At 33.6% G+C, this 12504-nt stretch overlaps 1 protein-coding gene across 2 annotated transcripts in view; it reads right to left on the minus strand.

Annotated features, from left to right (window-relative positions):
* Positions 1–4019: 4019 nt before the first annotated feature.
* LOC117099950 (inactive phospholipase C-like protein 2) overlaps positions 4020–12504 on the minus strand; it is a 97058-nt gene continuing 88573 nt past the window's right edge. For both annotated transcript variants that reach the window (XM_033239482.1, XM_033239481.1), the window contains exons 21-27: positions 11574–11671; positions 11081–11182; positions 10281–10535; positions 9135–9224; positions 7713–7769; positions 5978–6073; positions 4020–5576 (exon numbers count right to left, since the gene is read on the minus strand). In XM_033239482.1, coding sequence (XP_033095373.1) covers positions 5523–5576; positions 5978–6073; positions 7713–7769; positions 9135–9224; positions 10281–10535; positions 11081–11182; positions 11574–11671 — 752 coding nt within the window. In that variant the 3' untranslated portion in view covers positions 4020–5522. The remainder of the gene's footprint in view (positions 5577–5977; positions 6074–7712; positions 7770–9134; positions 9225–10280; positions 10536–11080; positions 11183–11573; positions 11672–12504) is intronic.

Consider the following 12504-nt stretch of genomic DNA (forward strand, 5'->3'; position numbering starts at 1 on the left):
CCACAGTAACACTAATTCCCTTGTTAATTTCACACTCACTTGGCACTGTCAAAAGGGATCCAAATGTACGTAACATAGATATTTTCGACACTCAGACATTTATTAGGGTGCTTTCGATTGCATGACAACGGTAGGACGTAGAACGTAATGACGTCACTAAAAGTCATTTGCGCATGCGAGAACGTTAAAAATCACCTCGTCGAGTAGATTCTGGAACGCAATTTGGCCAAATCTGCGTGTGCAGAGAACGCGTAGGAGGACGCCAAGTAGGACGGTCACACATGAGTGATTCCATTCTAGCGCCGCGTCGTCGCACAAATCGAAAGCTCCCTTATTCCCTGTATAAATCTGTTTAACACATTGATTCTACATGCACTGCAGGCATTACCTCTTTTTTAGCTAACAATAAGAATAATACACAGCAGTTAAAACAAGAGCTTTTTTTTGCGTGAATGCACCGAATGCAAGTATACTGTAGGCCAATATACAGAAAATAGATAGACTTACTGTAATGAATCTTAAATTGTTAATCTATAGACCAAGTACGCACCTTTATTCCTCTTAATTATACTCAAATTGAAAGCAGACTTCGGCACCACATGTTTAATATACATATATCTCCATTATAAATTGCACATTTGGATTTTAATGAAATCTTTATATGATTGTATTCATACTGATACTACTAGCTTTATTCATGATTTATGGTAAGCTGGCATCCACCATACCGTATATAAAACGAGAGAATGGCTAGCAATCAAAGCAACATGTAGCAGTCACAAACAACCTAGGTTAAAGATTTCCCACACGAATAGAATATACAACTGGTACTGGGTAAAGACAACTTGATTTCTTGCTTCAAACAAGGTATCCATTAGTAGAAGTCTTATGAAGTGAAGATAGGCCTACCCTAAGTGATATTAAAGGGTCGGGACCAGGATATACCTTCAACTTTAGGTTGACAAAGATTAAAATATGTTAAATACAGTCACAATGTATACACACACATCTAGATGTGTATAAGAGACAGATATATATATATATAATATATGTGTGTATATATATATATGTACATATTTATATTTACATTATGTGTAAGTGTGTATTTAGTAAAATAAATATAATTTAACGAAAATATGGATGAGCATAGGAAGAAAAAAGATTAAAAAATAAATTGGGAGTGGCTAAAATATTTACTAAAAATAAACAATAATACATTTTGTCATTGCATCACATTTTTGTGAAAATTTGTTGGCACTAATCTTCAGGGGTCAATTGAAGGTGGCAGCAGCCTACAAGTTTCATATATTCGACATCGAACACAAAACCCTGACATGGATATGCCCACCTCTAAAACCACTTCCACTAAAAAAAGCATTAAAAGCAGGGCATTCACTGCGTCCTACGACCGTCGTGCGACAAATCCAACTTCGCTCCCTGTGAGCGATAGACAATGGGCTTATTCGACTGGTTCATTTCGTTAAGTACGAATTTTCGTTAAGTGTTATTTTCATTCGACTGTTTCGTAAAATAGACTTCATTGACAACGAAAATTAACGTAACCAGAATGTGTTAACCAGCATTAAGTTATGCACGTGACCATTATTAAATTTCAGAAAATAAAAATTATAATATTTACCCACATTGGAGTCAAAAAATAATTGTAGGCTAACAGAATTCAAAAACTGAATGAAAACATTTTTTTTACGAAAAACCCCATACTGCCACAATTCGAAGCAGCCTTGATTACACTTTTTGTTTTGTCGAGTATTCACCAGTTTTCAATTCGACTGGTCGTCTTCGTTAAGTAGAATTTTACCACTGCGCAGGTGGTCGTTGTTTAACGAAGAACGACCAGTCGAATACGGCCAATGTGACACTGGCCTGTTGATTTTCTGTGGCAGTTTGAACAGATCGTCATTAAAAAAGATCCGTTGCATGTGCGTCGCGTCATTCGTTCTTCGTAGAATCGCGTCGGTCGGCGACCATCGGGCGTGTGAGTGCCTAGCTTAAGACCACCACCTAATCTTCAGCAAACCCAAATAAAAATATTATATGTACCTTGACTAGTTCCAAAAACCTGCTGTTATTCAGTGTCAAGTTATCAGTGGTGCTTATATTAGAGTCAGTAGAACTAACAATGCATAAACCTTTGTTAATTACAGTAATGTGTTCATTGTTGGCATGTAGGGACATTAATAATTTTGTCTTAATGAATTAAATAAAATGTATTAAGTATCTGAACATTGGAAAAATATAAAATAATGAATATGTGCAAATAATCTCATGTAGAATAATGCTGCAACATACTGTTGAATTATAACTCCTAATGTTAAAATATTAAAACCATAGGCCCTTAATCGGTAAACATAAAGAGAATTAAAATAATAAAAACAATTACAGTATACTATGAACTCAAAACTCAATAATATGAAGTTAGAATTCTTAATTTAAAATAAAAGAAGCAGTTCTCAGTGGCGGATTCATAAGTAGGGGGAGGGAGGGTTGCACAGTCAGCCTCCTTGTCCCCTACATTTTTCAAAATTTTAAAGATTGTGAAAAAAAAGAGAAAATTATATCACATTTTAAGTCTGAGAGTGCCATTTCTGGCCATCTAGAAGTGCCATAATCATAATTTTTTTTTACCTCAGCCTCAACATTGGTGGGTTTGAGGTCGTCTAGACTCTCTCTCCCTAGATCGCCCTTACTTTAAATTTCATCTGCCACTGGTTTTTTGGTTCTCCGTCTTACTTCATAATTTATCACACGTAGTTCATAAGTCTAGGAAGACAAATTACAAAAAGAGTGGTCCGGAGGTTTACAAACAGGGATGCAGAGGCACAGGCAGGCATGGGTTTCCTTTTTAAACCACTATATATTACCATAAGTGAACTACAGTCTTTTTTGATGACAAATTAATCACCGCATGGTACTGGTACTGGTATTGGGTATTTATATTGCGCCTTTCCCTTGCGGTTATTAAGCGCATGCCTCATCTAATCTGAAAAAAGTATGTTGTTTTTTATCAGACAATAGATATTTGATGTTAATAAACTATGAATGAAACCATTAATAATTAATCATGCAAACAGGGAACCAAATACCACTTACATTAACAATGTGAAGTGGACCAACATAAATTATAATTTTCTAGAGTGTTTAAAATGGCCAGAAGATTTCCTCCTACCATCATGTGTTCGCACAATTAAAAGTTTCATATTGAAGTCAACTGAATACCATCTAGAACTCTATTTCTTTTACTCTGAAGGTAAATTATTCTAACCCTTGCAAGACTAAAGTGAGTCTCACATGTACATGTGATGACAACAGTGAGCCAATAATTATATTTCAATGTCCGAAATGCATTAATCTAAAGCAGCTGTGATTGGAACTTGTTAGCCTCATTTAGAAATGGTCAGAGTAAGTTTAATAAGGGCGAACATTATTTCTGTTGCTAATTATTAAAGTCCTTAGAACAAAAACGATCTTCTGCATTTTGAAAGAGTGATTATAACTGTAATTTTATGTACAATCAAGTAAAATTTTAGAGCATGACATTTTTGGAGCTTGATTTGCCTAGTTTGCTTACAACCAGATAAGGACAGTAGACTACAAGTCAGGGAAGGAAAGCTGCATATTTTCAACGAATATTATGCAACGAATATCAATTTGACAATCCAACATTTTTATAACGATATCTAATTAGAAAAAAACCCCTTAGAAAACAGCCACATTCAATTCTGAATAACCCGAATGTACATGGTAAATAGAGGGCAGTCTTGCAATATATACATCCAAGGGTGTGTATACCACTTGGCTGCATTGCAGTGTCGGTAGTGTATCCGAACAGTAATCACAAGGTCTTGGGTTCTAATCCCAATGGGGACAATGCGCTTTTCTCAAAAATGTATTAACAATCTATTTGATGTATTATGGAGGTAGAAGGATTTCTTCATATCACTTCTTGAAAATATTCTGATATGAACAATTATACAAATGTAATACTTTATAACAAAAGATATTTTAAAAGAGAAACCTTCACTTTTATAAACATTTCTAAAATATGTAAAATCTGGAAAATTTACAATTTTGGCCCATTCTCGATATATTAATTTGTTCCTCTATACAGTACAGTATTCCAAAATATATATTACAAAAGTATACTGCACATTTACCTAGATGCATTTTCCTAGATCATTTAATAAAATGAAATAAGTTTTACTGAATGGGAAAAAATGTTGTGTACAAGGCGTTCTAAATATATTCTGAGACTATCAACCCATTATGTTCTCTTGCCAAAATTGTTCAAATTATTTTTAATGATTGTTCAAATCGATAATATATAAGTATTTAAAGATTTTACAAGTCAATTTGGATAAAAATTTCAAAATTTATAATTTGCTTTAAATAAAAACCCTAATGAAACAGTTTTAATCATTTTTAGTACCAATATTACAAATAATTAAACTGATCTAGTGTGATCATCGTCAACGAGGAGCTAATGAAATTTTGGTCATGGTTACAATTCGTTCAAGACTATCAAGAAAGTTAAAACTGGTTCAAATTTGCAGACTTGTAAAGGACAACTAGAATAGTCTCAACTTCCAGATTGTGTCAGTGACAGATACATAGTGTAGCGATTGCTGCAGTGACGGTAACAATTTTATGGAAACTAGGTCAATAGAGTGAATCTCGTTGACATTATGCCCATGCCATTCTTCTTGTAAATATTTTCTGAAAAATTGAATATAATGTTCATACTGGTACACTCACTTTATAATAAAAATGTGAAATATTAACAAATGAACCGGAATAAAATGAAGCTTTCGTAATTAATATAAGAAATGCAGTGTAATATTTGAGAAATTATATATTATAATTATACTTCTGATCCGTTTCATTAGTTTTTTTTTCCGAGAAACTTCCACATATATTAACTCACAGCTAGTTCGCAGTATTCCTCGATATTGGTTTTAGGCCACGTTTTTGAAAAACTTTGCACACTACTCCAAAAAAATTAGTTTTATGACTGTGTCTACATGGAGGGCAGCATGCATTAACAGCGAAATGACCAAGCACGGTATGCAAGAGACTTTCTTCCAATCTGAGAACATGACCAATCAACCATCAAGATTTATTAACACACTCAGAAAATGGACTGACACCGATAACGTCATTTAATTTTCGGTTTCCGGATGACTTTAATATATAAACTGTCGCAAAGGCGTAAAACAACCAACAACATCCAAACATTAGGCAGATAGAATACAGGCTTCCACGAAACACAGACTCAATTACGGCCCTACGATTTTCATTTTTTGGAGTTACACCTACGACTTATCAGTGGATCTTTCGGTAGAATACATGAGTTGCCCAAGTTAAATATACTTTGCACCAAAATAAAAGCAATAATCAGAGTACGAGTCATCTATCTCAGGACAGCGCAGTCCTCTCGTATGTGCCATCAAGATCTGATTGGTTCTGTGTGAGAAATTTGGTTCCAGTTGACTGATTTTAAATTATCATGAAACTGCTGCATCCTTCAAAATACCCAAAGACGATGATGCATCAATTATCTGAAAAATAATAGCAGTATACAACTATAATAAAATGAAATTATTATATAGGGCATAATGGCAAAATGCCTTAAATCAAGATTACCCTAGTGAATAAGAAAACACCAGCAGAAAACATACTCAGCTCCACACTGTAGGCCTACTATTAGGTTGTAAAAATATCCCCCATAGTGCCTTGCCCAAATAAAGAAGCAAAAAATACTGAATGTGTATGTGGTGTGTGTGTATTCAAGTATATTAGGGGCATAAAATATAGACCTCCCTGGTTCTAAAGGGCTATGCATTTCCTTTTCAATAGGAATAAGGTGAAGTGTCAGATGTGTATGTAAAATAGGGAAATGAAACCCAATAAAATACACTTCTGATTTTTTTGAAAAATGGTCACATGGACAGTTAGTCACCTGTTTCATCCAATCCTGGCATTCCTTCTTGGAACGTGAAAGTGTATCAGCTTGACCTTTTAGAATGCGAATATTCCAGGCAAAACTTTCCATTGACTAGAAGAGAAAAGAAAAACATAATCTAACTAGAGATACTATGTTCAATAGAACATGAACCCAGTCATTTTTCAGGGTTTGACCCTAAGGTGACTACTGTGACCTTTGACCTCGAGCTGTGAACACCCAATATTTGGTAGGAGTCTGTCTAATGCAATTGGTCCAATCGCTAGTCTAAACTACTAACTACTACTAAATCCTTTCTGAGCCATTGGGGCTCATAGGGCAGACGTATCTGTAGTGTGAGGCGGATGAGAGTTGTACTCCCCTGGACGGGACACTAGTCCATCGCAGGTTAGTCCCCAGCAATTTGCTGGTACCCATTGATACAACTGGGTGGACTGAAGTAATGTAGCTAAAGGGTCCTAAAGATCATTCCTGGTAAATTCGAGCTCAATTGGGTTATTTTGAAAATTTGACCCCTAAGTAACCCCTGATCCCAGACTGGGGTGTAAGGTGTCACTGCTTAATGATCAAATTTGATTAAATTCTGTTCAATTGTTTGCCATTAGTATCATTTTAAACCTTTGACCTATGAACTTTGACCTATGAGGTGAAGAGTATTTTATGTGTTTAGAAGGTCCTAGGATCATTCCTGGTAAATTTGAGCTCAATTGGGCTATTTTGAAAATTTAACCCCGATACCCCTATGCGACCCCTGATCCCAGACTGGGGTGTAGGAGGTGTTGCTGGTTCTTAATGACTAAATTTGATTGAATTTGGTCCAATCGTTTGCCATTAGTAGCATTTTGAAATGTTACCAGATAAAACAAAAAAATACCCTTTAATGACCTTTGACCCTAAATCGCTGAACACCATAGAGACGCTACCTTATGCTAATACACATGTGCCCAGGACAAAACTGTATGTTATTTGTAACAGAAGTCTTTTATTAATTTTTTTACCCTAATAATCCCTATGTGACCTTTGACCGCAAGCAGTGAACACCCCATGTATGAGAGGTGTCATCGGTTATACTGACCAGGTTTGGTTGAAATCGGCACAACCGTTTGGCACTAGTAGCGTTTTGAAATGTTTCCAGAAAAAAGATGAAAATTATCCCTTAATGATCTTTGACCCCTTATCACTGAACACCCTATAGACTCTGCCTTATGCCAATGCACATGTGCAAAGGACAAGACTGTGCTACGTTATTTGTGAGAGAAGTAGTCTTTTATATGATTTTTTATTTTTTGACCCCATGCAATGCCCTTATGTGACCTTAAACCCCAAGTTGTGAAATGGGAGGTGGCACTGGTCCTACTGACCAAGTTTTAATTGAATGGGTCCAGTAGTTTGCCACTAGTAGCCTTTTAAAATGTTGCCAGAAAGAAAGAAACAAAGAAAGAAGAAACTGCTCAGAAACAGAACCCAGTCAGCATGCTGCTCACTGGGTAATCATAGGCAATGTTAATCAAAAAATTAAGTTAATAAAACTAGTAAATGTATAAACATAATTTTCTCTAATTCTTTTGGATGAATGTGTTTTTCTTTGTAATTTTACTTATAATTCATGAGTTGTTATACTTTTTTGTCCTTTTTTGGAATATAAGCATCACATTATGTAATTCGAATGTTTCATAACAAATGACAATAATTTAAATTTTACTTTGCTTGAAAAGATATTTAAAGGTCTCACCTTGCTCAATTTTTTGCCTTTAGTCCCCTCTTTGGTTAACAAGTCATTCATTTTATCCTGAAAATAAATGCAATATCAGTAGATATTGAAAAATAAAAATTGAGGAGGAGACTATATTAAAAACTGATTTTATTTTTATTACATTTTCTTTAAACTACAGGCACCTACAATATACATATTGTATTGATATTTCTAAGACAGTGGCTATTGTTATGCCAGTCAAACAACAATTAGTAATTCAGTATTCAGTATTTATTTCACCAAGTTATGAAGATAATGCATCAGAAAAAAAAATGGTCAGGATACCAATAAATGAGCTACAGGCCCATAATTGGCTACCTTTAAAATAGAGTACTACAGTGTTACGTCACAATACCATGTGATACTACTCCATTGCCATCGTTGCAAAATGCGTTCAACAGGACGCCATTTTCACTGACAAACCATTGATCCCAATTTCTAACATAATTATTAAGATGTTGTATCTTAGTTTTTCTTTGTAAATGTTAATTGACGATTAAATGTGTGTTCGATAACTAATATAATGCGAGCTTTTGTGTGTTTTAGTACACTTTGATGGTAAAATATTTCATTTTAAAATGCCTATTCCAGGAAGACTATGAAGTCATTCAGGCGTAATGAATGGTAACCAACGTCTGGTGGCAACAGAGGGCGCTACCTGGTGTTGTGACGACACAACTGTGGTACTCTATATGAATAAAAAAACAATTCTGACTGGGTGTTACTGTATGTACAATAACATCCAATCAGAATTAAGAATTAGTTTCATACTCGTGTAACAATATGCACTTCCTTTTTCAGTGGTACAGTTATATAAAGGCATTAGAGGACCCAAAATAAACAATAAATTACACATTAAAAAAAAAACAATAGTAAATGTTCAAAATTAAAATAATCTTGGAATGAAAATACTGTGATATCTTAATTTTTAGCAAATTATTGTATTACAACTCTTTGATGACTGATACAGAGACGTTCCTTTGTGTTGAAAAGTACTTCAAAGTGGCTAAAATTATATCTATTTATTTGAGGTTCTTTTTTAAATAAAAATTCAAAATAATTTGAAAACTTGATCGTGAGGATTATCACAAAATACCACAAGAATGAGCGCTTGACAAAGAAAAAAAGTTGAGTTGGCATGTTCAAAAGTAGACCTTACCACTTTGACCTGCTTTCTAACTAAGTTCCCCTCATACATTCATCAAATATCTAAGACTATTGCCGACAACATAGCTCTCCTTTCAACGACACATCAACTACAATACTCATTAACCAATGAAATAGGGATAAATTTGACCGGTGTTGTGAGCTCTATTTGTCAAGATTATACCATGATTGCACAAGGTCTGAATCTTATAGCTTTGCAAGCTATGATTGATTTTGTCCATTTGTATTACTTACATGGAAATCAAGTCCTGTCTGCTGCAGTTTATCCAACTTGGCAACGAGAGCCTCAGCTTTATCCATCAAGATTTTACACTCGGAAATCATCTAATAAAACAAAAAAAAGAAAATACATAAGAGTTTTGTATGTACATTAAAAAAAATTATGATAATCTTTAGCCTGGTCCAAGATAGCACATGCAAACAGCATATAAGGATCTGTTTACAACATCTGGATGAAAGAAACCCAAGAGGGCCCTCATATTAAAGCTCAACACTAATATCGAGCTGAACCGGTCACCCTCGTTAAATATGGTTAAAACAAATTTTCAAAACCACTAAAATAATAGGCCATGCGAGTCAAGTAATACCATTGCTGCTGTTTTCATGGTGTTTATATATTTCTTTTTGTACCTTCAATACATAGGTCTACCACTATTTAAATACCAATCAAATTAAATACAACCTCCAATTAAAGACACCTATTCTGGGGTAAAAAATTCACAAATCTTTATTATTCTAATTAGATGTATTATTCTGATTAGATATTTTGTTTTAAATATCTTGTAATTTTTTTTTGTTTTTTTTTTTTGTTTTGGTTAGTTAGTGTTTTTATTCCCTTTGAATGTGTTACTGTAGTAAATATGAACCCATGAATTGGGTCTGTTAGTTCTAGCTCCATATTAACTTGCAATTCATACAGCAACTCTGTAAATAATATGGTCCTGTAAGACTACCATACCACATAGACCTACATGCCATGTTGATAAATTTTACTTTGTATATACATTTTAGTTTAATTTACTCCTAGTTTAAGTTTATTATTTTCCTCTTATATTTGGATGCACCGTTGGGTATTGTCCAACGTGTGCCACTGTTACGAAAGTGATATCCATTAAATTGAATTGAATTGAAACCAAAAAAGCTGCTAAAGACCATGGAAAGCAAGGTCCCAAAAGTGGTACTTTAATGGGAGGGGGACCTGTTATATTTATCATGTCACAATTAAGTCCTATTGTGCTTTCTAGGAGGTGAATGTGGTGAGGTGTCTTTCACCCTATCCCATTTGTATAAAATGAATACATGATGTACAAGCTGTTCAATAATACCTCTACACAAAAAAAAATAAATAAACAAAAAAATAAATAAATAAAACTAACTTACAACTTCAAAAGCACTTAGCCTCTTCCTAAGCATTTCCGAACTATTTCCTTCTAATTCAAAATATGGAAGATCTTCCCGAACCACCAAGTGCAGTGACACAGCATCATAGGTGTTGTCCAACTTTGACCCAATTAGACGTATACATTGCTTTAGATTTGCAATTGATGCCAAGCCACACGCTTCTTTGAATTTAATCATCGCATTCTGGACATTCTCACGTAAGTTATTTGCATCTTCAAGAATTGGGACGGCACTCTACGGAGAGATATGTAAAAACAATTTTGATAGTTTGAGATATTGAAACAAATTACTCTGAGCACTGTAGTCAAAGATGAAGATGATGATAATGATGATGATGATGATGATGATGATGATGATGTTTTTATTGTAAAAAAAATGTATTTTTGGAGATCTTGATTCTTGGATTTTTGAAATATTTTTCTGTATTACCCTGTCTCTTATACACATCTAGATGTGTATAAGAGACAGTCCTAAGACTATGACAAAAAGGAATAAATAATATCTTACTTTTAACAAAATAAAAAAAAAAAAAAAACTTGAAACCCAAAACTCTTACAATCCATATTGTGAACTTTAATGCCCATGCACGAGGGGCTCATAAGCAACATGCTTCAAGAATCTCTACTATCAAGTAACCATGTAAGTAACAGTAAGTAATATATATTATTCATAACAAACTTTAGTGCTTACCGTTTCTATTTAAAAGGTTTATTTTAAATCAAACATTGTTATTATTACAAAACAAAAATTATATTAAAACTATGCATAATTTGACTGACCTTAAAATGTTCATCAACATTTTTAACTCCAACTGTACGTATCCTGGCAAAATGACTGTTGCGTTTGGATTTTTTGACTGATAACCCTCGCTTGTGAGCTTTCTGAAAAAAAAAAAAAAATAAAGCATATTTGATGGTTTATAATTAATAACTAAATTTCAGGTTAATTTTATTATGTTTATCACCATTACTACATTTGGTTTGGTGAGCTAAAACGTTTGGCTGAGAGGTAAGAACTTAATGGCCATGAACCATTGTGATGTTCATGTTAACGATGATCTTGATAACCAAGATAGTGAATAACCCTCGCATGAGAGTAAGGTGAGATAGGGGACATGTGATACTATCACAGGTCTCCAGGGGCTTAGCCAAAAATTCTATTTCGAAAGTTCAAATTTTGAATGACAAAAATGAAATACAATAGATCAATCAAAATAATTTTTATTCACACTATTAGAAACAGATCATCTAAAATACTAAATTACTGACTTACCCCGCCCCCTCGCTTATTTGTTACTGCAATATGAACAAACAAGGATGCAGGAGCTAAACTTTCACCAGTGTTGGAATACAATGTTAAATGTCTGTAGCCTACAAAAAAAAATGAATTCATTAAAAGGTATTATGGACTCAGCCTGGCAACCTCCAAATTCTTCAGCAGAAACTGAATCCGAAATGGAATCCTATAGTCTAAAATAATTATTGGGAAATAAATGATTATGATTAACGTGATGATGATGAGGAAGATTGTGGTGATGATGATATGATATTGATGATGATGATGATGATTTATTTATTTATTCTTTCTTTAGACTGCATGCACTTTCAGTACTTGAGTACTGTTTTTCAAAGTGGTACAGTTACAAACAAACCATGAAATAGAAAGAATATAATACAAAAAAAAAAGAAAGAGAAAAAAAGTCAAAAGAAGATTCAAAGTAAAACTTAAAAATTAATAGAATGTTGGAATGAAACTAAGGTCATTTCTTTAAAGTTAGTTTTTGTTTCATTTGGAAGTTCATTCCAACTTTTTGATGCACGATATAAGAAAGTCCTTTTACCTTGGCAGATATTCCAAGGTGGTACAATTAATTCATTATGTGTTTGGCTACACGTGCATTTTGAATGCATATTGTGATTAAAATTAAATTTGAATGTTAGGTATGGAGGGGCATGCCCTTTTAAACATTTTAAAGTCAAAAGAGTTAACTGATGATGATGATGATGATGATGATGAGAAAGATGATATTGATGATGATATTGACAATGGTGATGATGATGATTATTATAATGAAAATAATAATGAGGATGTTGATGATAGTGATGATGATGATGATTATTATAATGAAAATAATAATGAGGATGTTGATGATAGTGATGATGAATGGTTCTGTTTAAAACAAAATTATGTTAATACTATTTAA

This window comes from Anneissia japonica, unplaced genomic scaffold, assembly GCF_011630105.1.
Source record: "Anneissia japonica isolate Jap-2015-1 unplaced genomic scaffold, ASM1163010v1 scaffold287916_len461452_cov168, whole genome shotgun sequence".
Taxonomy (NCBI): domain Eukaryota; kingdom Metazoa; phylum Echinodermata; class Crinoidea; order Comatulida; family Comatulidae; genus Anneissia; species Anneissia japonica.